Genomic DNA, 27,856 nt, shown 5'->3' with positions numbered 1-27,856 from the left:
GTAACAATGTCAAGGGAACAAAAAAGAAATGTACTATTCATTGATCAACACCTGTGTTGACAGTGGAACGCAACAATTTGTTTCTGTCTTCTGCACTGGATGTGTCGCATACAGCACTGCTCAACTACAACAGTAGCTCGATGTGACGACCACCAACGTTGTTGCACAAATTGTACCGATGAATCAAGTTCTAGTACACTCGCTCCATCACACCTGGTGTCCCGTCAATCTGTTGTGCAGCGACCATAACATGTGCCAGCAGTTCGTCCTCTGTCTCTACAGGAGTCTCTTACACCATACTCTTCATATGACCCCACAAGAAATAGTCCAATGGCGCTAAATCCAGCAATTGTGGTGGCCACGCAGTTGGACCACCTTGGCCTATCCATCTTTGCCCGAATCTTTGGTTAAGATGTCTCCAAATATCACGTGTAAAGTGAGGTGGTGCACCATCGTGCTGAAACCACATTTCCTGATGGATGTTCAATGGCACAGCATCCAAGAACAAGGCCAATACTACCTGTAGGACAATCAAGTATGCGGCACCCATTAACCTAGCTGAAAGAAGGTAAGGCCCAATCACATGACGGTCCAGAATACCTGCCCACAAATTGATAGCAAATCTGTGCTGGAATCCCTGGACATGCATCGCATAAGGGTTTTCGTCTGCCCAGACATGGCTGTTTCGAGAATTGAGAACACCCTCTCTAGTGAATTTACACTCATCTGTGCACAGAACTTGATGTGGAAACTGGGGCTCGTCGATGCATTGGTGCAGAAACCACATGCAGAAGATAACACGTGGTACAAAATCGGCTGGTCTCAAAGCCTGTACCCTTTGGTGGTGGTAAGGATGTAGTTGTTGCTCATGCAGAACCTCCCACACGATGCTGCGAGAAACACCCATTGCATGTGCAATTGTTCACGTACTTGTTGACGGGTTCTGTTCAACGTGGTGCAGTACAGCCTCTTCCAATTCGGGCCTGTGGCATCTCTGGAGCACCACAGTCCTTCCTGTCGGTGGTGAAGGTACCTCGTTGTTGGAGCCGTTCCATAATGCTGGCAAAAAGGGTATGCGATGGAGTCGCACGTTGTGGATTACGCTCTTGATACAGCCGACGAGCTGCTCTTCCATTCCCTTCCGCTGTGCCATACACAAGGATCATGTCCGTGTATTCTGCAAACGTGTACTCAACCATGTTCATCAGAGATGCACAGGCATGTGAATGGGGCTCCAGGCAGGATACTGCGGCAGGGTAGACGACACGTGCCATCAGGTGATCTTCTGATGTCATGTACTGCTTATCCGGTTGCATACCAACACAGGCACATCCGACACATTGTCATGGGGACATCCGGACATGGGTTCCTATTCCAAATATTGTCTACTCAGCCCCCTCTACTAGCCCTAGGAGTTTGTAAGTAGAATTTCCAAGCACCCTGTGTGTGTGTGTATGTATATGTATATATTTATCAGTATTCTTCAGGGAGTTTGAACCATTTGAAGTTTTTTGAAGCCTACTTTAGGACTTATCGGGCCTATTTTAGGAATCTAAAAGCATATTTTTTACAACCTAAAAATCCTAGGTCTACTCATTACACTGTATTATCAACACAATTGATTGAATCATGTTACAGGACTTTAGATGCAGTAAGATATACACATGAAACGTGCTTAAGTATCCACGTATCTGTCTTATTTTGCTTGAACTGAACAAGTTATGCTATCAGGTTAGGCTCCCTAATAATGTTCCAAAGAATCTGTTACTGACTCAAATATTTAAGGAATTTTACAAATGCTAGCAGGCAGTAACATGTAATGTTTGCTTCACAATCTCGGCAATATTCATTAGTCATACCCTGTATACTGGCCTGCCCTGAGTGGGCAATTTTATAAAGATGCAGGATAATTCACTAATGCAATTACACCATTACATATTCCACTTTGCCAAGCACGATCCTTACACAAAAAAAAAACTTACATTTTTCAGCAGTCAGCTTAGTCATATCCAAAGTTTTGCTGAGGACTTTGATAGCAAGACCTTGAGCAATCTTTAGTGTCGTCTCCCCTTCTTTGTACTCCTGTTTCAAATTTGAGACTGCAGCCTAAAAAGAAAGAAACCAGTTCTATAAACCATGGTACTGTTTTGATATTTACAAAACTTTCATTACAATATCAATACATGGTTCCAACATTGTAAAGGCCATAGAAAACTGAAGTTTCTGTGTGCCTCACATGGAAAAAATATTGGATTATCAGTAAACTTAAACTTGCTAATAATATTTTTGTAGCACTATTTTTATAAATAACTGTACCTGATTGCAACACTGTCAATTTGTTATTTTTATGACGATAAAAGTTTAATTTTTGATTAATCATAGTTTGGCAAATTATATCTTTAATGTGTAGCTACTTTTTCTTATACAAATGTTTTCAGATTCATAGTTACATACATTAAAGAGGTAATTAATGAATTATTTGCCATTTTATATCAGTTTAATTAGTTTTATCAGAACAAATTTCATGTTATTCCATCATTAACACACAAAAATCTCATACTTTCCCTGGCATGGACATATATGATGACACCCTGATACATGTGCTTGTTTTCAATACTCCTCCTACGTAGTAACTGAACATGTGATCATGAAATCATGCCTGTATTGTGAGAGGGGACCTCTCATTGACTTTGGGACCAGTGAGTCATCCGGTTGAGAGAGAACAGTCCTGTATTTTTCTAGATGTTCTTGTGCTAATATACTTTGTGCGCTCGCCACAGTGTAAGGATAGGTAATGAAGCCAGAAATAATTGATGACTACAACAAATACATGAGCGGAGTAGATGAAGAGACAGACAGATCGAAACAAACAGTGATGTGAAGATATCAGCTTCAACTTTGCATTTGCTGCAGCAGCTCAGAAGACTGCCAGTGATGAATCCAGCTAACCAACTACAGGGTGGAGTAAAGGTTCATAAAATGGTGCATTTATTCTCAATTAATATTTACAGCGTGCATGCCATAAATTGGTTGAAATTTGTTGCTGTTATCGAAGGAAATGTACTTGCCTGCATTTTAGGTTAATTCCATTTAAATGCCCTTTCTGCCAGTGAAAGAGTTAAGCGTATTCTCTCAATACATATAATATGATTTAATAACATTTCAGACTCCAGGTTCTACTTACAGCACTGTTATTTCCAATGCAAGTTGCCTTCCAGCCTCCATAATTCCCGCTGGGGTCTGACTGATACAGCTGATAACCATAGTGCTTGTCCCAACCCATATACAAAATGGACACACCAAACGGCCGCTTGCCTGAAAAAGAAAATATATATATATATATACAATAGTACATCACATTAATTGCAGACACACACAAAATTATATATAAAAGCATTCTATCAACATATTCCGGTGATTTTCGGCCAACAGTGATAACACAAGAATAAGGTAGTATTCAATTATATGTAGTCCCTACTCAAGACACTGATTTGATTTATAATTAGAATTCTTAAAAGGAAACATTATGTTCCCGAGCAGCTCTGGGTTGGAGTTTCAAAATGTGTTGACCCAGCATTGTGAGGAAAACTGGGAAGCTACTTGAAACAAACTGTAGTAGATTCTGGTCTAGATAGCAGAAGTGATGGGACTTGTGCTGCCTAAGCATCTGCCAACAAAAAGCCACTTGGCATTCAGAGGGATTAGTTCAGAAGTTTTAGTATATATACAGGGTTGTCACCCATCCTGCCAAAACATTATTTTAAAAAAATTATTTCAGCAGTGATGTAACGAATCAGGAAATGTTACTGATTTCCGTATACTTGTTGAATCATTTTTTTGAACAATTTTCGAACATCGATATTTAGCTGATCCTGGTATACACGACATTTTAACAGAAATACAATGTAATTTTCAGCATAGTGAAAGTTTTATTTATTTATGAATTATAAATACGTCGGTTGTAAATTTAAACGTGGTAACACTGTCAGCATTAGGTGATAACACCATGCATGTGCTAACAGACGGTAAGCATTGTCAGTTGGGGCCCATGTCTATATGTGGAGTATCAAAAATGGTAGGTGCAGCGAGTGCTGTTGTGTATCTACGAGGTTGAAATGAACACCATTCTGTTCACTGCCCTAAAACATGTTTGCCAAGGTAAGACAGTGATTTTGGATCAAAATCCAGGAAAATGTTTCTGCTGAGGGCACTTGCAAACAACTGAAAGTGAATTGAAGAGGTATGGGTTGTCACATTGGCTGAATTTGAACCACCAAATTGGTATTGGAACTGATGGTGCAGCCACTATGATTGGTATAGAAAATGAATTTGTAGAGAAAATTTGCAAAAAAAGTTGAATCACGTTAGTAATATTCACTGCACTGCTCACAGGCTACAATTGAGTGCAGTAAAAAATGTAAAATGCATTGATGATATAAGTGGTGTACTTGAAAGTTAATACAAGTTTTACCAGTACTCTCCAAAGAGATTGTGTCAGTTACGGGGATTGTCTTTGATGTACTAGAAAGGCAGATTCTGAAAATTCAGTATCTTCATGCTGTGAGATGGGCTGCTAGCAAAGCTGGTGGATTACACTTTGGTAAAAGATTGGAAATGTGTCGTCATTCATCTGGAAGATATTTGTAATTCAGAGAAGGGCAATGGTTCTGAAGTTGCAAAAGGACTTCTGAGAAAATTCAAAAGATTTTAGATATGTTCATTTGATACATTTCCTATTGGATTACCTGATCCTTATCAAAAATCTTTCTCTTTTGTTCCAAAGGCAAGATCTGTTGATAAGCACTGATTCACGTAAAATGTACAGTAACAGGTCTAGCATAGTTAAAAGAAGTTCCACGTATTTATTAGCAGCAGTTACCTAACAACACATCTCTGCAAGGGAACTTTGATGGTGTGCAGCTGTAGGGTTTGACAAAAAGCACTAGTTCTTTTATTCAAGCTGACAAAGGTATCTAGAGGAAAGGTTTCTAAAGAGTAAGAGCAGCATTAAAATGTGAACCAGAGTGTTTGATACTTTTACCTGGCCAGCAGGGGAGGACCTTGTGAATTTTGAGGTGGAGGAAATAGAAACACTGACTCAGCATTTCAAAAACCAACTTCCTAACGTGGACTTTGATACAATAAACCTTAACATTTTGAATGAATGGTATGAATTCAAAGTGCTTGCCAAAGAAACAAAGCTGAGTGATCTTTTGAGTAAGGTTGTGTCAAACAATGAGACATTCCCAATTTTGGGCAAACTGTTTTGTGTGGTGTCAGTGCTTTGTGTGTCTAGTGTTTCATGTGAGAGGGGTTTTACATAATGAACTTAATCAAGAACAATTTGAGATCATCAATGAGGTCAGACCAGGGACAGTGCAACAGGTGGGCGAGGGGCTCTGCCCACCCTAACAAATTCAAGACGTAATTGTTTAGGAAAATATGAATGCTTCAATAACAAAATGTAATTTATTGTCTTGGCTCCGTGAAAATTTTCTTATGAATATTGTCCACAGTATAAAGTGTCACAAATTATCTTAGAAGTTTCGCTCATTCACTGTTTTCGATTTACGTTACTTTACTGAGTAAGAAAAGAAAAATCGGTACAAAATATGTTGATGAATCATACCTGTCAAAGTTATCTCTTATAAAACTTGAAACATGATCTAGTTAATACTTCTCTGGCTAGAAGAAGTGCAATATCTGGCTATAGCCAAAGTGTGCGTATTCCGAGGTGGAGAGTAAAAAATCATACAGAATGGAAAAAATATCTTTAAACAACCAAACACGTAAATAAAAACACGTTACTTCCATATGGTATGATAAAGAACTTCGAGGCTTCCTTATCCTAGCATTTTGGGTAATGGATGATTTATTTTGATAGTATGATAACAATCAGAGAGTAGGAACTTCATGTAAATATATGGGGGAAGGGGCAAGATTGAGAACAATATATTTTAAAATATAAAATGTACATAGCCTACTTCTTGAAGAATTTGGAGGGCAGAAAGTGCTTTTCCCCCCCCCTAAAGTCGACGCTTATGATGATGTGATAATTGTAAATAAATTAAACATTTTCCAATAGTTTTAAAGCACTATGAACATGATAAGAATGTGATGAATTTTTTGGTCTAAAGTAATTTCCACTTTAGGTGGGTTTCATGTGATGTCAGGATTCGCACTGCCGCCATGTTCGTGGCCAAATTGTTTGTTGTCTGCAAGGAAATAGCCACCACGTAGCATTCATTAAACCTGCGCCAACTGTACGTTTGTTAGTACTGCGTAAAATGTTCGTAACATTGCATAAAATTAATGACAATGTCGTGCCATCTGGAAATAGTGGTAATTTTTCATATTTTCAAACCCTTTGCGCAGTCAACAGAAAGTGATATGGAGAAAAGGCGAAGTTTTGCTGTGTAGATTCATATGAACTGGATGAAAACAAATGAAAAGGGGCCTAAACCTTTGGCCAACTGCAGTTCATGTGTATTTATTTACTTGACCCAGCTACCTGGAATCAATTTGTTTTTGTTTAGGATTCTGTTTGAAATATTTACATCCAGTAAAGATTAACTGTAAATTCCAATGCTCCGCCATTATCGTCTCTGTTTCCTTTTAAGGTTTGTTGAAGTTCTGTAATTTAAAATGTTGAGGTGCTCGAACAATTTTGGATATACTGCCCTCCGTGGCAGAGTGGTTAATACAGTGCGCTATGATGCCAGGGGGTCCCAGGTTTGAATCCCAGCCTGAGCATGGGTGTTCCTTGTGAGCTTCGTTGTCAGTTTCAACATATCATCACTCAGCCTCATCTTCACGATTAGCCAAAATTGGCATAAAAGCAAAGTAAACCAAATCAATCAATAAATTTGGGATACTTTGACAGCTGTGTTTTTCTTTTCTGCCAGTACGCAAAGCTTACTACCAGCACCTTTTCTCATGTATCGAATAATAATTAATAACAGCTTGTGTTAACGAACAAAATATAATAAATAATCAAGTACAAACGTAAAATTATCAAGAAGAATTAAACTTTGAAAATTGTCATTTTTATCGTCAAACTTATCGGAAGTATCAGCAACTTTCAACCAAAAACAAACAAACAAGGAAACGCTATTGCAAGTATGATTAAACACACCAGTTCGATCCACTTGTACTAAAAGTCACAGAGAAAGGTGACATATGAACGTACTTGCATACTCTGTAATGTTCGCTTTGTTCATTAATTTTGGCACGATTTACCAGACGACGCAGTATCTTCTTATCAACAATTATCAAGTCCCATGGCGTGAAGCGCACCTCCTATTCTTTCTTGGAAAATTCGAGAATAAACATGAGTTTCTGTTAAACAACTGAAAACTGCAGTATCATCGTAAACAAGGTTGAAATCTCTCTGCCCGCCTGCTTGAATTCCGTATGTTTTCAAGAACTGGCCTCAATCATGGCTCTTCAATCCCGGAATGCAACAGTTTATGATGTAGGTGAAACAATAGTATGTAAAAGTATTTGTTTTCCCAAGCGCTATTCATTTTTCTATTGAACCCTTTCGAGCATCTCCTTTCCAGCATTGGCCAGATGAAGATCTACCTCAGTAAGTAATCACATCGATTTTTCAATATTCAATTTGCGCTAATTCTTTTATTTTTATTTTTCAGTAATACCTTGTGTGAAAATTCTTGTTTATATGCTGGGAAAGTTTAATGTAGAACAAACAAAATTATGCATTCCTTGTGTACCGTAATGTGGGGCTATTCTGAACAAGTGGAGTTATTCTGAACAGTGTGTTCTCAAATGTTTTCCTGTTTTATACTTACTGAACTAATCTTGAAAACCACCTGGAAAAAAATTGCTATGTTATTTTGGGATCATAATGGTTCACACTGAGTGCAATAATTCCCACGTGGTCGCAAAACGGAACAAATAAAAAAAATAGAAACCTAGGAACAGTTGCTTTTACAATTTCCAGAAACATGGAAACTTTGCCCTGGTGAGCAACAATGGAGGAACATAATGCATCATGGTTCACGGTAGACATTTTAGACATGGTGTGCAACAAATCCAATTGTCAAGAAACAAAGTTTTTCATAAGTTTCCTCTAAAACAGAGGTGTTTTAAAAAATATATAATTTTGCCACTCAAAATGGGCCTATTGAGAACAGTGGGGGTTATTCAGCACAAGTGAACTTGTTACGTTCCCACGACTACGGGGTGTGAGTGACTCGACACTGTATCTGCAAATAGACACAGTTGCAGAAACAAAGTTAATTACCCACAGCTCCTGTAGTCAGCATCCTAAGAACTCCAAAAGTCTACACTGGAACCATCTCAGGTGGGCAGAAAAAATACTCGAACCACAGGATATCAATTTTAACCAGTTTTTTTTTAGGTAAGTCTATCTATGTACACATGTACTTTATTTCAGGGTTTTCAGCCTCAATAAACCAATTTACTTGTAACTTTTCATATTTTTTTTTTCACTACATAGTTGTTCAGACTTGTTCCCTCTTTAGCCTTCTCCAACTGCCAAATGTGAAGGCAAACATGCACAACTGACAGACATATCAGCATGTTCAGAAAAGCACCATCAGCAAGAGGGAATCTTCCGAATAGTCCCTAGGTGAAGTACAACAGAGCATACATACAAAATGTGCTTGTGTTCAGAATAGCCCCCAAATGAGTGTAATTCTTAACACAGGTTTGAGAATTTTTTCTGGAATAAAAAAAAAAAACATGAGTCTAAGAACTTATGGTACGTCGCAGGTGGCATCATGAGCTACAGAACTATTTCTTTTTTTAACTTTATACTGCATCAGGTACCACTACAATTCAACGACATTTACTGTAATGCATTCAGAATAGCCCCACACACTACTTAAAAATAAAGGGGACTGGGCCTACAGTTTAAAGTGGAATCTGGATCACTGGGTACGCTAAAATTATGTTTCAAATATCTTTGCTGCTAGGGGGCTTCCCTCCATGTAGTGTGAAGCCTTGACCCTCTCCTAGGGGCAGCGCTGGCTTCACAAATATAAATACATCTTGTAACCTAATAACTTTCGCTGCCTTTTGCATTTGTAAATAATTTCTTCCATAAGTTTCATAACTTCCGCATGATTTAAACAGTACAACCTGCTCTTATTTGTACTTACGTTCACCTAATAAAGTAGTATGCTATGTAATAGATTCCTTCTTAACTTGAAGGGATAAGACAATATATCCACTACACAAAGCAAAGTAGACAGCGGGCAGTTGAAAGCATGGTCTGGCAGATGCAATGAAACGAAGGGGGACCAAAATAAGAGAGAAGTAGGGAGATATCAAGCAAGACTGACACAGGAAAGACAGAAGAAATTATAGAGAGGAGAAAACCCTGAGCAGGTCAAGATAGGCATATAGCCAGGGGGAGGGCTAAGGGGGCTGAAGCCTCCTCCTGAAATCCTAGATATATCTCAATTAAATAGTACATAGTGGAAATTAATTTTACTTCCTTGGCAGGATTAAACATCTTGTGTAATAAGTTGTAATATAGTGAGAAATTTATCTTCAGGGCTTCTACCCTCCCAACTTTTCCAATTTTAGATGGCGGCTTCTGATAAAGGATGAGCCCCCCTCAAATACAAATGAAGTCAGGGGAGAAGGGGGAGAGAGAAATGGGAAAGAAAAATTCATCTATACTTCGTATCTGCCCACACCAATTTATCAATATATGGATCCTGCCCACCTGGTCAAAATTTTCTGGTGCCACCCCTGGGTCAGACAGCCTCAATAATTTGACTTTTACTTTTGAATGGTCCACCCTTGCAGGATTTTGATTCCACAAAATCAGTAGATGAATGGTATTTTAGTGCGAAAACCACAAGGCATGTGCATGGTCACAAAGGGCACATTGCCATTGTGTAGAAAGTCGTTCACAATTGTGAGATTGGTGAATCCACTTGACAACCACACGACCTGTGACTTTTTGTAAATAGTGAAATTGTAAATTACTTGTATATACAGTTGGGATCAATATTTTGTTACACTATGTGCTATGAATACATCAGCAAGACTCCATGTACGCCCAACAAAAAATTCTGACGAATTGGGCATATTTCAACAAACTACAGTTAATACATCTGCCTCTCAACGCCAAAAGAACTTTGTACTTTTTTAACTCCAATTTATTGCTAAAAAAATGTGTATATGATGTGTTTCCATTTTCATTCACCATTGATTTTAACCCTGGTGCCTGCACCCTGTCTGTGGCCAACATTTCAAAACTAAGAAACTGAATATTAGAATTGGATTAAATATCATTTTTTTTCTTTTTACATACATTGGAAATCAGCTTCTTCACATAATTTCCAGGTTTCTGTTTCCAGGGGTTTCAGTTAAATTTCCAACCATTATGTGGTATTTTAACTTCCTTTATCTCAATTTACAGTGCATATGAAGAAAGGAAAGAGAAGGGAAATGTGGATTGAACAGGTAAATAATAGAGAAAGAGAGTACAAATTAATGAACAAAGAGTTGAAGGAAATCAAACTCAGGGTTGAGAACTATTTTCCTGTAGTTTACGGTTATTACAAGCATAAGAAAACAGTTTTTCTTTGTGACGTTTCAGGAGAACACACGCTCCTTTCATCAGACATTTATTTTCATTTTGACTAAAGATACAGTTATAACAATGGTTAGTAATTTTTAAACAAAAAGAATCTGTTATATAATGGATGTTGTCAATGTTACATTGTTGTAATATAGCAACTTAACTGTGAAAAAAAACAGTCGTTTTTTTTTTTTTTTTTTTTTTTTTATGAATCCAAAATATCATCAGGCAATTCAAATTCATCATTGTTTTCACAAAGTCTCTTGATGTTTTCTGTTACATTAAATTTTAAAGATGGTGGCTTACTCCATTTGTGAAAAAGAAAACTCCATACTGGATCTATGTTACCATTTTCATTATTTAATTTATTCCAGTGTTCTTCTGCAATGAACGAAGCTTCCCAGACATTCAACTCTGTGTTTCCCGTTAATCTTTTTAAAACCCTTCTCTTTTTAATCAAATGCTTCTCTTCGATGATATGAGTTGACAAACCTGTTCTTGGGTTTAGATTTATAATGTCCAAATCGTGTTCGTGCCATCTTATTGCCATTTTCCTTGCTGTTTGTCCCACATAATCTTTTGAACATGAACAACTTATATTATATATTCCTGTGGTTTCCACATCTGGTAGAGAGTTTCTCATTTTGAATTCATTAAATGTACATTCCAAACTTCTTGGTGATTTAAAAACAATTTTGAAATTAAAACTTCTAAAAATTTTTGCAATTTTATGTGAGAATCCCTTGTGGAATGGAATGCACACAAATTTCTTTTCAACAGATTTTTCATCTTTGTCTGTATTTCTCTTTTCCTTTAGTTTTCTTGCAACTTGTTTTTTGATTTGGTTTATTCTGTTAGTGTGAAAACCATTTTCTTTTGCTATATTAAAGAGCCTTTCTTCTTCATTTTTGATATCCTCATCATTAGAACATAGTCTTTGTGCTCTCAGGAAAAAATTTAAAAATATGTTATCCATTGTTATACGCGAATGTTCTGATTTGGCATGGATATATTTTTCCCCCGCTAATTTTTTCCTATGGACTGATGTTTGAATTGTTGAGTCAGTTGTCTTAATTTGCAGATCAAGGAAAGAAATTACAATGTTATTCATGGGTTCGCAAGTTAATTTTTTTGCGACGATGAGATTCATTTAATAATTTAAATACGTCCATGATGGTGTTCTCATTTTTAGCGATAATTAGCACATCATCTACATATCTGATGTAGAGTTTGATATCCGCACCTATCGCATTAACAATTGGAGATTCTATGTAATGAAGGAAAATGCTGGAGATGATTCTGGATACTGGGTTTCCCATTGATAGACCATTACTTTGCTGATATATTTTGCCATCAAATAGAAAGTAATTGTAATTTGCACATACAGTAAACCATCGAACCATTTCCCATGATTCTACTGGGTTAACCTTCATCTCAATAAGCCATCTGTGTAATGCATCTGTGGCACCTTCTATTGGGACACTAGGATATAAATTTTCAACATCAAAACTTGCAATACGATACTCATTATTCCAAACAATATTTTTTTAGTTTCTGTTTCACTTCAAATGCATTTTTAACACTGAATGGTGTTTGTTGTTTAATTATAGCAAGTCTTTCAACTAAATATTTGGATAGTTTGTATGCAGGATGTGTGAAAGTTGCAATGATGGGTCGTATTGGAGTTCCCGGTTTGTGAGTTTTTGGTAGTCCAAAGGCAATCGGCAGGGTTGAATTCTTGACAATGAGTTTTTTCTTCATTTCTCTTGGTATCGTGATACTGCTAAAAATGCATTTGAAGTGAAACAGAAACTAAAAAATATTGTTTGGAATAATGAGTATCGTATTGCAAGTTTTGATGTTGAAAATTTATATCCTAGTGTCCCAATAGAAGGTGCCACAGATGCATTACACAGATGGCTTATTGAGATGAAGGTTAACCCAGTAGAATCATGGGAAATGGTTCGATGGTTTACTGTATGTGCAAATTACAATTACTTTCTATTTGATGGCAAAATATATCCGCAAAGTAATGGTCTATCAATGGGAAACCCAGTATCCGGAATCATCTCCAGCATTTTCCTTCATTACATAGAATCTCCAATTGTTAATGCGATAGGTGCGGATATCAAACTCTACATCAGATATGTAGATGATGTGCTAATTATCGCTAAAAATGAGAACACCATCATGGACGTATTTAAATTATTAAATGAATCACATCGTCGCATAAAATTCACTTGCGAACTCATGAATAACAATGTAATTTCTTTCCTTGATCTGCAAATTAAGACAACTGACTCAACAATTCAAACATCAGTCCATAGGAAAAAATTAGCGGGGGAAAAATATATCCATGCCAAATCAGAACATTCGTGTATAACAATGGATAACATATTTTTAAATTTTTTCCTGAGAGCACAAAGACTATGTTCTAATGATGAGGATATCAAAAATGAAGAAGAAAGGCTCTTTAATATAGCAAAAGAAAATGGTTTTCACACTAACAGAATAAACCAAATCAAAAAACAAGTTGCAAGAAAACTAAAGGAAAAGAGAAATACAGACAAAGATGAAAAATCTGTTGAAAAGAAATTTGTGTGCATTCCATTCCACAAGGGATTCTCACATAAAATTGCAAAAATTTTTAGAAGTTTTAATTTCAAAATTGTTTTTAAATCACCAAGAAGTTTGGAATGTACATTTAATGAATTCAAAATGAGAAACTCTCTACCAGATGTGGAAACCACAGGAATATATAATATAAGTTGTTCATGTTCAAAAGATTATGTGGGACAAACAGCAAGGAAAATGGCAATAAGATGGCACGAACACGATTTGGACATTATAAATCTAAACCCAAGAACAGGTTTGTCAACTCATATCATCGAAGAGAAGCATTTGATTAAAAAGAGAAGGGTTTTAAAAAGATTAACGGGAAACACAGAGTTGAATGTCTGGGAAGCTTCGTTCATTGCAGAAGAACACTGGAATAAATTAAATAATGAAAATGGTAACATAGATCCAGTATGGAGTTTTCTTTTTCACAAATGGAGTAAGCCACCATCTTTAAAATTTAATGTAACAGAAAACATCAAGAGACTTTGTGAAAACAATGATGAATTTGAATTGCCTGATGATATTTTGGATAACATCCATTATATAACAGATTCTTTTTGTTTAAAAATTACTAACCATTGTTATAACTGTATCTTTAGTCAAAATGAAAATAAATGTCTGATGAAAGGAGCGTGTGTTCTCCTGAAACGTCACAAAGAAAAACTGTTTTCTTATGCTTGTAATAACCGTAAACTACAGGAAAATAATTCTATAATGCAAGCAATGCGTACATACAAGAAAAACTAGGGTTGAGAACTTAAGAAGTACTCACTCCAGCTGCAACTAATGCCATATTGATACAGGTCGGCGGTATCCAAGCATGTAATTATAATAGAAAGCTTTTAGATCGATGCAACATGGGTTCCAATCAGTCTGGGCTGGCACGATATTGAGAAAATGACCCAGTTCAGTCCAGTGATGAGCAACACATGCAGCTTCAGTATGAAAGGTTGCATTTATATCTGAAAGTTGGTTTCCATGTCATTTGTGAATCTTTGTTGCCTTGTAATCAAGGGGTCTCGGGTTCGATACACGGTGGAAGCACACAGTGGTTTGGATCCCACTTTAAACTGTATGTCCAGTCCCAATTAGCCTTACTGTGCATAAAGTAGACTTAAAAACTCAAACTCAATAAAAAAAATGTCGCTTGTCATTTAGGTCTGAACATTCCCTTAGTTTCATTCGCAAATTGACACAGGAATATATTCTAATGAGGCTTTAGGTGACACACAAGGCAAAGAAGCTAAATGTCCTCCTGTTATATACAGGACAGATAGCATCAATTAAAACTTCCCTATAATTTAATAAAAAAAAAATTAGGTATACTACATCAGAGGTAAAGGGGCTCATGACAAGAAAATATGTAATAGAAAATAAAAAATCTCATCAAAATCAGATATCCTGTCAGATACACAAGTATAACATTTCAATAATGAACAGGTAACACTAACCTCCATACTGCGTGTACGCTTGTTTCACATCACACAACCAAGAGACCAATTGTTCACAAGGAATAGATTCACCGTACTGCAACAGATACCTCTGTGCCAGAAGTCGCAACTCGTTTGTCAGCACATTAGCATCTGAGGTGATTCCAGCAACACTGCACACCATATCGCTAGAATTGAAGGAAGAATAATCAGTTTTAAATTTATTTAATTAATTCATAATTACAGTGGAACCCTGATTTTCTGTTTCCAGATTTCACATTTTCCTGCATTTTATGTTTTATTGTCTCAGTATACTGAAAAATGCAAAATCGAAGTTCTACTGCATAATGTATAACTAGTGTACTGGAAGCATGATGCATGTTGGTTGTTTTAAAATGTGCAGAACCTAAGGGTGTAGCGATTTATTGCAATTCAGACCGGGCACGCAGTTCGAACTTTATCGTCTGGACTTATTCTTCACTACTCGTGATGAATTGCCGAGGTTTGTTGAATGTAAATCACGAGGCTTCGATGTAAAATATACGTAGCAACATTTCAAATATGGTAACAGTTGCCGAATTGACGCATGGAAAGGAATGCACCATTTAACAGTTTGCAGCAGGAATGATATTGGAAATGGGCAAATAAGCTACTTCAGATTCTAACTGCGAGGTACACGCACCCATGCGGATTTGTCTACCAAAAGGAAGGAAGTCGTCCCCTTTCAAAACCTGGAACTTTACCACACATAAAACGAAGGTAGGCAATGGATATTGTCGTTTTTGGTGAAATATATAGTGTGAGTGAAAAATGCCGATTTTTACTTGACAAAAAACTATGCGAATTACGTAAGATTTGCATCAAGTGATATAAATAATTATTTTGTCAACGAGGAAGTTCTATCTTACGTCATACATAAATATATATGTGTTTGCTAGATAAACGATAGTATTGAAACTTGTAAAATATCACGAAGCCTTAATTTGAATGCAGCACGTCGTAAAATTAATGGCAGGTCACGTGCTTGCGATGAACCTCGTCCAGTTGGAACATATAGATGAAAGTTAAAATGGCGATCTTAACACGCGTGTGCAAAACTGTTTGATATTTGCAGTTGTTTAGTGTGTTCTTCTTTTTTCTTTTGGAAAGACTTGTTGGGTTTTGTGAAACACGTCGCAAACATGTTATTGAACTAATCGTGACGAAGTCTTCAACAACACAATTCCCCCCATTTTTGGATTCCGTCAATTTACTGATAAATTGTGCGATGTAATTCAATTACTTAGTTTAGAATGAGCATCTAGGGCACTTTCGACAAAAAAAAAGTAAGACCTCCCCCTGAAAAGGGTTGATGTAAAATTTGTTGCCAATTTCTTAGTATGGCTTTTTGCAGTTTATAAATGTATAATAATAATGACGACGGGCTTTTGAAAGAGTAAAATCATTTTTGATTTAATCCATATCACAAAAAAATGGTTGAAGAGTAGATAGAAAAACAAGTTAACAAAAATTGTAGATTCTTCAATTTTTCTTATTTCCAAATTTTTGAACCCTTTTATTGAATAGATGCTTAAGATTATTTAAACTACAAACGTAAGCATAGTGATAAATGTGATAAAATTGTTTAAACAAATTGTACATAGTCAACGTCAAAAAGGACGTAATTTGTTGATCGATTTATATTCGCCAATATTATCCCAAATGTTATGAAGAACGTTGTTAATGGTTTACTTGACGTAATCTTGTTGCGGTAATTAGGAAAAGATTATATTCACTTTGTTGTTAATCTTTAATGTTGAATAAATTACGCCATTAAATTGTTAAAAATTTGACATCTGTGTTTGACTTCATTTACGCTGATTTTTTCCTTAATCACTACGTGCTTCGATGATATAAAACAAAGAGTAAAAGAGGCATTTGTAGCTAGAAACAATTGTAATTTTTGGTGAAGGTAGATAAACCTAGATTATCATAAGCTTTACTGTAGCGTATAACGCATTTTGGAAACTTGTGGCAGTACTGCGTTCTTTATTTTCTGGATCGGTTTGTATTATTGCAGTATTATTGTGTTTGCCCCCCAAATTGAAGTTGTGAATCATGAAGTTCGTAGGTAACTTTGAGGTGTCGCGAACAACGTGACAAATAACCTCCACCCAATTGATTTTGTAACTTCCACCAAGGTGCTTGAATCATACCACGGCCTTTGAGGTAGTAGAATAACGATCAAGCCCAGCCACGACTTTAAAATAAAAAGCACCTTGCGAATTTGAACGTTACAAGGGAAAGATTCACATGGTCATTGTATATCTTTCCGTGAATATTCTGAGGCCTTAAAATCTATCACTATCACCACAAAATCACAAGTGGTCTGATATATTAGAAACTTTTATTTTTATTTACAATTGTTGCAACATATTACCACACAAAATGCATATGTTCAAATATGCTCGTTATAAATTAATTTGAATGGTTTTGTGGGGTCCCATCAGTTCATCTTGCTTTTCTGCTACTTTAGGCTAATCGCAATGTTTAGATAAAATTGATGAAGGAAGGGATACTCGTAAAGGAACATGCATGCCCATGATAGGACTTGAATCAAATACTATTATGAGTATGATAACCTACTGAATCACCTAGAAATAGACAGACTTGATGTCAGAGCTGAAAAACGAATTTTATCTTATATGGAAGGAATCTTGGAGGGAAAATATATAGTACCAAAACTCCTTCGAATGATATGCCTTAAGGTGACATCATATAATTTGAGAGGAAATAGCGAATTATTATGTCTGGATAAGAACTACAAAAATAACAATTATGTTCTGTATCTCATAAACAGCTATAATTCGAATACTGTGAAATAGATAGTGATAACGTTGTTAAAACCATTTCAATGACATATATAAGGATAACTATTTCAGAACTCTTTTATAGTTCTATAGATGAAATACAACAATTGTACTTTTGTTTATGCGTTTTTAAAATTCTAGTAGTTTTAGGTTATGTTTTGCTAAATATTTTCAAATGCTCTGTAGTCCAATACTTTGATTTTGGATACCTTGAAATATGTAACTTTGTAACCTTGTAACCATGTAACATGCAATACTGCTGTATTAAGGCTGGAAAGCTGTTCTCGGCAGTTTAAAAACACTTTTAAATAAATAAATAAATAAATCTACGACTGTTGATGGTTTCAGCACTAGGTCACCTTCAGATCAACTTACTGAAGGACATCTTGGTCCAAAATACACCAACCCCCTCGTCCCACAGGTGCAAGACATGTCTCATATTCTTCACCACCCACAGCATCCAGATCCCCACTACTGCTAGCAAGTTCACCCTTCACCAGAAGGACACCTGCATCTCCTCCAACCTTACATACATCCTTATCAGCCACCGGCTGCGGGAGGAGGTGTCTGTTGCCGTGGGTAATAAGTGGATGATAGCCACACAGAAACAGTTGTTAAAGGTGGTGTTGTGGCTGTTGGTGTGAGTGGATCAGAGTTAAGGTTTGAAGTTCGGTGGTTATTGATTCTGAAGTTCAATAGGGTAGAGGTTTCACCAAGGTAGAACTTACCACAGATTTGACAAATGAGGGTGTATATGAGGTTGGAGGGGTGGCAGGTGAACTTCCGGTGAAGCGTGAACTCAGGGTGGGGGTAATGAATATGGGGCAGGGCTTGCACCTGTAAGGTGGGGGTGTGGGGTGAGAGTGGTCCATGTATTTCGGACCAAGATGCTCAGTTAAGTTTAAGAATCATACTCTGCAAGTCAGGTTTTTTTTTAGCTAAAATCTCTAAATAAAATAAAATTACTTTTGAAACTTCTTACTTATTCAGTTTGTAGATCTTCTCAGAAAAGAATACTTCGTCTAGCAGCTTGTTGGTGTTCCTCCTTTCGGCTGCTAGCAAGATGCCATCATTTGCCAGGATTCCTAAACATGTACCAGCGTGGCTAATAGCTTCCATCGCATACTCAACCTGATACAGGCGGCCTGGAATGATCATCAGCGCACATGTTTCAACAAAGAATACAAAACATACCAAATCCAATTAAAATCTACTTATAATAAAATATGGAGTGGGCCCTCAATATTCTATATGGAAACACAAAGTAGGAGGTTTGCACACTGTGCTGTTGACTTTCAGTTTCACCTAATTTCAAACGGTGAGAAGTACCTGATGCAAAATGTGGCATGAAAAATAAGTACTCTTTAAGAAAAAAAATGAAGTTTGTGATAACATCTAATGCATTATAAACTTGATGTATATTTCCATGTAAAACTTTATATTCCTCACATACCCCCATAGCGTCAAAACTTTTTTCCTAAAGTTTGAGATAAAAATCTACAGTTGACAATACTGGTAAAGGCAAAAGTAACTCATACTAACAAGATAAAATATGCAGATCATCGTCAGTGCATCAGAAAATAATGCAGGACCTAAGAAGGCAATACAGTGATATATTTCTTGTTTGTCAATAACTACACTGTGAACACAGGCTTTCCAAAAATTGTGTATCCTACATATGACATGGGGAATTGAAGGATTAATATATACACATTTTTTGAAAGCCAAAAAGTATAAATTACCCTTCAAAAGATGCTGCTTACATGACAGGTTAGGTTATATTACCTTAGTACTTACATAGAGTTCCAGCTTCTTTACACAGACACATACAGAGGTTGTTTCCGATCTATGGTGACGATTTCAAACTGCTCCTACCTTAAGAGAAACCATGTCACCACCATCGAGAGTGCTGTATTTGGTGGCCCTGCATCGTGGCAATTGCCCGACAGTGAAGTTTCCACTGTAGGAAACTGGCACGAAGTGTAGTCATGTCCAGCCTCAACCACTCCTCCTGACAGGCTTTCCATAGCCCTTCAATGGTACGGGGTCTTCTCTGAGACAAGGCTCGTTTCAGTAGGCCGAAGGTGCAAAAGTCCATCGGTGAGGAATCAGGTGAATTCACTGGAATGTCTGTGAAAGGAATGATACGAATTCCAGTTTCTTCTGCCATTTGTTGGAGGAAGAGGCGGATTGAGCGAGATGTGTGACTTGACGCCTTGTCTTGATGCACCCACACACGATTCTGATCCCTCCCGTAGATATGGGGAATGTCATGGCGATAAACTGGTGTTAGGACGTTAGCCTGATAATAATCAAAATTAACCTTCGTATTTTTGGCAACACAATGTATTGTCAGCTTGCCATTGTACGAGAATCCAGCAATGATCACGAAACCTGTGCCAAACGTTTCCTTACATTCAGTGAACCATCTTTGAAAGTCCCTTGAACCTGTCAATTGATAAAAAATTGCACGTGGCTTGTGACAGTCATCAAGATAAACATATGCCTCGTCCAATGTAACAAGGAACTTCCATTTTTCACCTGACAGGTGCCGCTCATAAAGCTTTCGACAGTTGGTGCGACGTTCCTGGATGTGGTTTGGCAAGAGCTTATGAACCTGCCCCTTGCGTCGCTTTTCCAAACCCAAATCGTGGTCAATGTGATGGTGTGCACTCTTCAGTGATGTTTGTAGCCGGTTTGCGATACTTCTCTGTGTGGCTGGATTCTCCCTGTTGACCAGCACCCTGACATCCCGAATTGTAGCTGGTGTGCGGCTAGTGGCAGGCCGGGAGTTGGCCTGTTTCTGCCCCACAGGAATCATCCCACGCCTCATCTTACTTGCCCCTTTCAACACCTGTGATATGCCATTTCTGGACAGAGTGAATCCACGCTCCTTGCATAGTTTTATAATGGCACTATAACTGTAGTTTAAGTCGGAAAGTGCAGTTATGTAACCCTCCCAATATGCACTGACTTTCGGTGGCATTCTTCCTGATACGCAATGACCACACCTGCCACGCACAGCCAATGGTCTAACATGCCCACACGACTGGCAGCTTCGTTCTCTTCACGCTTGGTGGTGCTGCAAAAGGTGTGCAATTTCGTCACCACAGATCGGAAACAACCTCTGTACAACATTATCAAATGAGCCAACAACACACGTCCAACAGTTAAAATTTACAAGAACAACCTAGATTTCAGGAAGATATTTCTGTGCAATATGTAAATCAAACCTTCCTGCCATTTATTACCATTTAACCAGATTTAAAGTCTTACTTCCTGGCTACCCTCTAAGAAAGAACCAGAAGTGGTTCTGAAACATTCAAAAGAACTAGTAATCAACCATTTGTAAGTATGCCATTCATTGCATGCATTTTCTTTCTTTTTTTTAAATGTATATCTTACTATTATAACTGGTATTGAGTTGTTTATTTTAAATTACATTAACAGGTTAATACAAAACATTACATTTATTTCAACATTGTTTCCATGTAACATACCTTCTGGTGAAATTACATTAACAGGTTAATACAAAACATTACATTTATTTCAACATTGTTTCCATGTAACATACCTTCTGGTGAAAATATGGTAGTTCTCGTATCATAGCGTCTTGCCTGAAATTAAAATTGAAAGGTTTCATTTACATCACACTACTGAAATTAATCACTATTCACTTCTACAAAAACATATGTCACTTTATGAACAGATAAAGAGAACACTTATTGGGTCCATAGTCACATAACCCACTCTCGATCTTGCAAGGATTTTTTTTTTTTTATGAAGATTATGTGTTTCTAAGTATGAAGAAATAAGTATTTAGTACTGTACAACCGTTCATAGTTGAGATGTAGCCGTTTGAAAATGCGAGGTGGAAGTCTACTTGTGGCCATGTTAGTTTCGTAACACCCATACCAATCGATGTATGTGAAAGTCGGTTTTTCAGGGCTGTACCCCAACAAATGTCATGAAAATTGCTGCCAAAATTTCCGCTGATTCCGGCCTCTGTCCCTGGGGTAATTAACCTACCACCTGCTACTGCTTTCGCGGCCTCACTGACGCTTCACTCCGTTACCCGCCTTTTTCTATAGAGTCCCTTTGGAAGGCATATTAGAAACTGCCCGGAGCAACCTGCGCAACACTATTTTCCGCACTGAAACATTAGAAAGGTACCAAAAAATTAAACCTCATAAGGTAACTTACCTCTTTATCCCAAGGCCAGGCACTTGCAGGTCGAAGTTAAAGTTGAAAGTTGTAAGTCATATGTTCAAACTCTTTGTTGTCCTTTTCCACAGAATACTACCCTCCCGTTATGTTCCACCATATAAGAAGTCGCAAATTATCCCATCCCACAAGTCATTCAGAAAATACAACCCTCCCCTTTACGGCCTGCAGTTGCCAAAAAAAAGTGTGCACGATGTTCCAGAAGATAACGTATTTACATGAGCTGAGGATACCATTCAACAATATGTTGAATGATATTCCGCATCGCGTCTCGCAGATGTTTTCCATACCTGTCAAACCAAATAAACTCATCCAGATACTCCTCCAAAAAATGTGACCACATTACACTCCTTTTCCTCAAACGCCTCTTTGCAACAGACCAACATCCCTCAATCCTGTTCGTGCAAACTCCTGTTACCGGATCAACAGTCCTGTGGGTGTAAGGGGAAACACCACCAAGAAGTGAAACACATTTATAAGATGCCCATTCATCCGACCAGATTTGCCCGACCCTGTGGACGAGTGGTTAGCACATCGCGCTGCGACGCCAAGGGTCCCGGGTTCGAATCCCGGTCGGGCTTGGTTGTTTGTGAATGTCCTTTCATCAATTTCATCACTCATCCCCATCTTCGCAAATTAGCCAAGAGGCACAAAACGCGAAGTAAAATAAACTAAATCAAATCAAATCAAAATCCGACCAGATTTCCGTTCCCGGAAGAACATGCTTCTCGATTAATGGAACGAGGGTTTCGGATGTACGATTGTCAACAAGCAGAAGCAATTCCCTTCCTGCATGGCAATCGTACATGCTAAAAAAAAAACACCATTCTGGAACTACCCTTCTTCTGTTGTACTTCCTTCTGCAAAACACACTCTCATCTATCTGCACAACAGAGCCCACACCACCTAAGATGTCGTCTTGACTGAAGTATCTTCCAGGAACTAATATCTCGCAGATACCACAAATATCACATGCTGAACCAACAGAAATCCCACAACACCAAAGAAACATCAACGAGAATATGTCGTGCCAAGACAACTTCATATTCTCGAAGAATGTTCCTGGTGTTATGGAACAATCCTTCCTACACTTTCCACAATGCCAACAAGCCAACTCAGAATCCCCTGTGCCATACCTTAATCCCATGAACACATTCCTACGATACCTTCTGGAACACAGTGCACATTTTATCGAAGCAGCCAGCAGACAATCTCCCTGTAAGTCCCTTACAATGTCTCGTACGTCTTGTCTAACAAAGTCCTCTATGTCCTTCATCCGTTCAATGTCTGTCAATCTCATCTTTAGTCCTTCTTTCTTAATTCGATGTCTCACAAATTTATTCCAATGTCTGAAGTCACACAAATCAATTCTAATGTCTGAAATGTCCAACCGACCAATACATCACAATAACTTATCGCAAATTATCCCATTCCACAAGTCAATCATAAGAAGAAAAAGAGAATGTGTAGATGTGCGCCTGTAATGATGGAAGCCCTGGAAAACCGTATGAACATTACGTAGGTAAGGTATTTAAATATTAACAAAAATGTAAGTTTCGTAGCACGTAGATCTCCAAAAATTACTTTCCACGCTCCAGAATTTCTTTCTTCACACTTAGCAACACATAATCTTCATAAAAAAAAAATCCTTGTGAAACAGAGGGTGGGTTACGTGACCACGGAGCCAAATGTTCTATCTGAAGGTTAGCCACAGCAACCTCTTGACATATAATACGAGGGTCACTATTTATATTTTGAGCCTAACAATGAAAAAAACAGGAATTTGGCATTGAAAACTGCTTTATTGTTTTTCGAAGTATTCTCCTTCATGGTCAATACACTTTTGCATTTGTTCGAACCATTTGTCAAAGCAGTTTTTCCAATCTTCTTGAGACACCTCCATGATATGGCTTTTGAACGCATCAACGGCATCTTCCGCCAACGAAAATCGTTGTCCACGCAATTTATTCTTGACATTCGGGAACAAGAAGAAGTCATTGGGTGCCAAATGTTGGCAATGTCATAAAGTCGGTTGTTAGATGAGATGTGTGACAGCTGGCATAGTCTTGATGAAGAATGATCCGACGGCATTTGTTTTTTTTCCGTATTTGACCGAAGACCTCTGGCAAACAAATTGTTGTGTACGATTCAGAGTTGACCGTTCTACATTCCTCTAAAGGCACATGACCAGTTTTCCCGAAAAAACAGGCGACCATTTGTTTCGATGTGCTTCGAGCGCAAACAACTTTTGTTGGATTGGGTTCATCTTGAAACACCCATACAGTCGACTGCTGTTTACGTTCCGGCTCATATGCATATATCCATGATTCATCACCTGTTACAATCTTATATACATCTTTTGAAGCACCACGATTCTATTTATTGAGCATTTGTTTGCACCAATTGACGCGAGTGTCTATTTGAGTTTTTGTCAAATTGTGTGGGATCCAACAAGAACATACCTTTCTCACAGCTAAATGATCATGTAATATTTTATATATGCTGGTGGAACTAATGCCTATGGTTGCCTCAATCTCACAGTATGTCACATGACGATCTTGCAGTATTAGGTTTTGCACAGCATCAATGTTTTCTTGAACAACAACTGATTTTGGACGACCTTCGCGAATCTCGTTGGTGAGCGAATGGCGGCCACGATTAAATTCGTTATACCAGCGTTTCACAGTAGCAAAGGATGGGGCTTCATCGCCAAATGTGGAAGTAAGTTCATCGATGCACTCTTGATTTGATAATCCACGTCGAAAATCGTAAAAAATCATCGCACGAAAATATTCACGACTTAATTCCATTTTATTGTAGTCGCGCCATCGTCAAGGCAACATAAACAACACAAATCAAGCTATTGAGAAAACATTTGAAGTACGTTATGGTCAATAATGCCAGACGATTCCGTGCAAACGTCAAATCGCGCCTAACTTCAATCAGTGTTGCCAAGGCTCAAAATATAAATAGTGGCCCTCATACACTTCAATACTTCAATATTGAAATTAGCTCATACACATAATACAGAACCTAGGTGAAAAAATCTATCATGTGAATATGAATGTATGTTTTCTGTGCAATCAATTAAATATCTTCCCATAATACAACTGAGAAGAGGTCAAGCAGAATCATGAAATGTAACTTCTTGCAATCTAATCCTAACCTAACTAGCTATGTAAAATTATACTTGTTGTTGTGGAATGTCATTTTGGGTACTAGATTCACTTGCGCGAAATCTCCTGGCTGTTCTTCACGGTAAAGTAACACGCTAAGGTAACAGATATACTTTACTTCACAATAACACATTTCCGCAAACTAAAATCAACTGAAAATGTTCCCAAACAACAAAATTATCACATAACATGCAAAATATTGGGTATATATTAGGAAAACCGGAAGTATCTCCGATTACTTTCAAATTCGGCACTCACTAATTTTGGCCTTGTAATCACGAATCTGCAGTTAAAAATTGCAAAATAAGCTTGTCAATTACCGCTATGCAATAACATGGAAACTATGTTTCTGATATGTGAGAAAATGGCATCTTGCGGGTAACAGATCCATATGGGCACAACGCATTTCTTCAATTTTACAGTAGAAACTACGGTAAAAGTTTGTTATATCGGAGACACATTAAAATCGGATATTTTGTGTTTCGCATGGTTCGTACTTACCAATTGTGTATTGCGGAGCATAGTTCAAGTTGCCATTATGCTTTTTACACGAAAACAAACACAATTTTTCACATACAGAGTGATTTTTTTAATTCCTTTCTTCGCTTCTGTAACACAATATGGCAGGCACATTTTGACTCACGTTTCAACCTTCTTCACCGAAAAATACCTACTATCATGTTAGTCACATGTGAAAATTTTACATTATGCACAGGTAGCTGACGGACAGCCCCACGAAACATTTCCGATAAGGTTAGGTTTAGTTGGGATAGGCAAGCATAGGGGTTGGAAACGCTGACAGGGGCTTATGTCATCAAACTTATGCAGCATGCAGTTCACGTAGCGAAAGAAATGGCAATTGTGCGTCGGTGAGATATTTATCTTGAAAAATACATGATTTCCCAGTCAAATATATTCTACGATGAAAGAAAATATCTCAACGAACGTTGGAAAGCTTGGAGAAACTCATTTCCGTAAGTAGTTTCTTCTGTAAAATGAAGAAATGTCTCTCCGATATAACGAACTGTTACCGAAACTACTTACGGAAATGAGTTTCTGTGGCATTTTCAAAGTTTGTGAAGGTATTTTATTTCATCGTTTGATGTATTTGACCGGGAATTAATGTATTTCTGGAGAGAAATATATCTCTGATGCACAATTGTCGCTGCTTCTATATGCATCCTCTACGTGAACCAGATGTTGTATACATTTGATGACGCAACTCCCTGTCAAGTGTTTCCAACCACGCCGTTGTTTTGCAAGAACATGAAAACACAAAATATACATTCCTGATTTTAATACGACCTCAAATGTTAACTATGTTTGCCTAACCTAACCTTACCATGAATGGCTTGTGGGGCATGTTTCAGGTAAGAAGGTTCAAAACACTGAAGGTTTCATACATTGGAGACACATTTCTTCAATTTTACACAAGAAAGTACTTACGGAAATGAGTTTTTCCAAGGTTTACAACGTTCGTCAAGGTATAAAAAAAAAAAAAAAAAAAAAAGCACACAGAACGTGAAAAATTGAGTTTGTTTTCGTGTAAAAAGCATAAGGGCACCTCGAACTATGTTCCACAGTATACAATTGGTAAGTACAAACCATGCGAAACAAAAAATATGCGTTTTAATGTGTCTCCGATCTATGAAACTGTTACCACACTGAATATCCACTTATGATCCACAACGCTATTAATCAAGCTGTGCCCGACATATTGTGTGTTACACTAGCAAAAAAGAAAAGAACAATAATTACTCGTAATGTGAAAAAAGCATAATTCCACCTTGAAGAACCTTTCGCAATGCATAATACATAGGTACGAATGTTAAAAATGACGAAATAAATGAGTGAGACGTGTTGTGCCCATATGGAACTGGTACCAAATTAAGGGTGATCATAAACATAGTTTTGAAATGCTAATCATTGCAAAAAATAGTTGATTTCTTCATAAATCAATGGTGTTCAGTCCGTTCACGGACCAACGTTTTTCGACGTATTTCACAATTTCTATACGTGACCGCAATTTCTATACGTGACCGCAGATTCCTGATTATACGAGGTCAAAATTAGTGAGTATACCGAATTTGAAAGCAATTGAAGATACTTCCGGTATTCTGTATTTGCTTCAAATATTGCACTTTCTCTAGGGGGTACAGAGGGTCAAGGTTTTCGATATTATTGTAAATTCTGAAACATAAAATTAATTTTCAATATCCAGTGGGCAGATCACAATTAATCCTGTGTCAGTATATTACAATTATATAAAACTTGTCATGTTGCTTCAGAATTTGACACATAAATAAAAGTTAACCATACAAGCCATGAAACTTCAACTTTTTTTAAAAAAAGTCTCCGTCTGTATGTAAAAAAAAACATTAACATTGGTACTACAATCACATGGCTTAATAAACAAATGTAGTTTGAAATAATTCGATGTAGTGTATTTCCATCACAAAGTTAGGAGACAGAATGACAAGCGAATTGCATGCTTATTTTCTTATCCACAAGACGTCATTATCTTATTTACAGCTACATTCAAGTCTGTACTCTAGACGTTTTAATTGATATTCAATAAATATTTACATACCATTTTGCTCAAAAATGATTCCTGAAATACACTAACAAATAATTTCTGAAAATACAAAACTTCCAAGTGCTTTACCGGATACAACTACAACACACCACAGAATATTGAACTTGCGAAGTGTTGCCAGGGGTCTTCCTTGTCACACAACAGTTTGCTACCTCGTGTTCTGACGTCAGACGAGAAATATCTACGAAGTTAGGTTATTATTTAGGCTAAGAGAACTAAATCTAGCTAGCCTAACCTAACAACGTATGCATCTAGCCTAAAATTAAAAAGATTTATCCCGTGACGTCAGAACACAATGTTGCTAGAGTTTTGTGCAATAAGTGATACCCCCCGTGTTTTCCAGGCGGCTATCCTGTAGCAGCAGAAGCGAAAATGTTGGT

At 37.3% G+C, this 27,856-nt stretch overlaps 1 protein-coding gene across 1 annotated transcript in view; it reads right to left on the bottom strand.

Annotated features, from left to right (window-relative positions):
- The window catches only part of LOC145995225 (proteasome subunit alpha type-4-like), a 35,811-nt gene extending 8,237 nt beyond the window's left edge, over positions 1 to 27,574 (bottom strand). The window contains exons 1-6 of the mRNA XM_083131791.1: positions 27,471 to 27,574; positions 21,055 to 21,097; positions 18,463 to 18,625; positions 14,653 to 14,819; positions 3,185 to 3,315; positions 1,983 to 2,106 (exon numbers count right to left, since the gene is read on the bottom strand). Of these exons, the coding sequence (XP_082987917.1) occupies positions 1,983 to 2,106; positions 3,185 to 3,315; positions 14,653 to 14,819; positions 18,463 to 18,625; positions 21,055 to 21,097; positions 27,471 to 27,473 (631 nt within the window). The 5' untranslated portion in view covers positions 27,474 to 27,574. The remainder of the gene's footprint in view (positions 1 to 1,982; positions 2,107 to 3,184; positions 3,316 to 14,652; positions 14,820 to 18,462; positions 18,626 to 21,054; positions 21,098 to 27,470) is intronic.
- Between the last annotated feature and the right edge of the window lie 282 nt (positions 27,575 to 27,856).

Source organism: Lepisma saccharinum, chromosome 11 (genome assembly GCF_977018435.1).
Source record: "Lepisma saccharinum chromosome 11, izLepSacc3.1, whole genome shotgun sequence".
Classification (NCBI taxonomy): domain Eukaryota; kingdom Metazoa; phylum Arthropoda; class Insecta; order Zygentoma; family Lepismatidae; genus Lepisma; species Lepisma saccharinum.
This window is presented reverse-complemented; position numbering and strand designations above follow the sequence as displayed.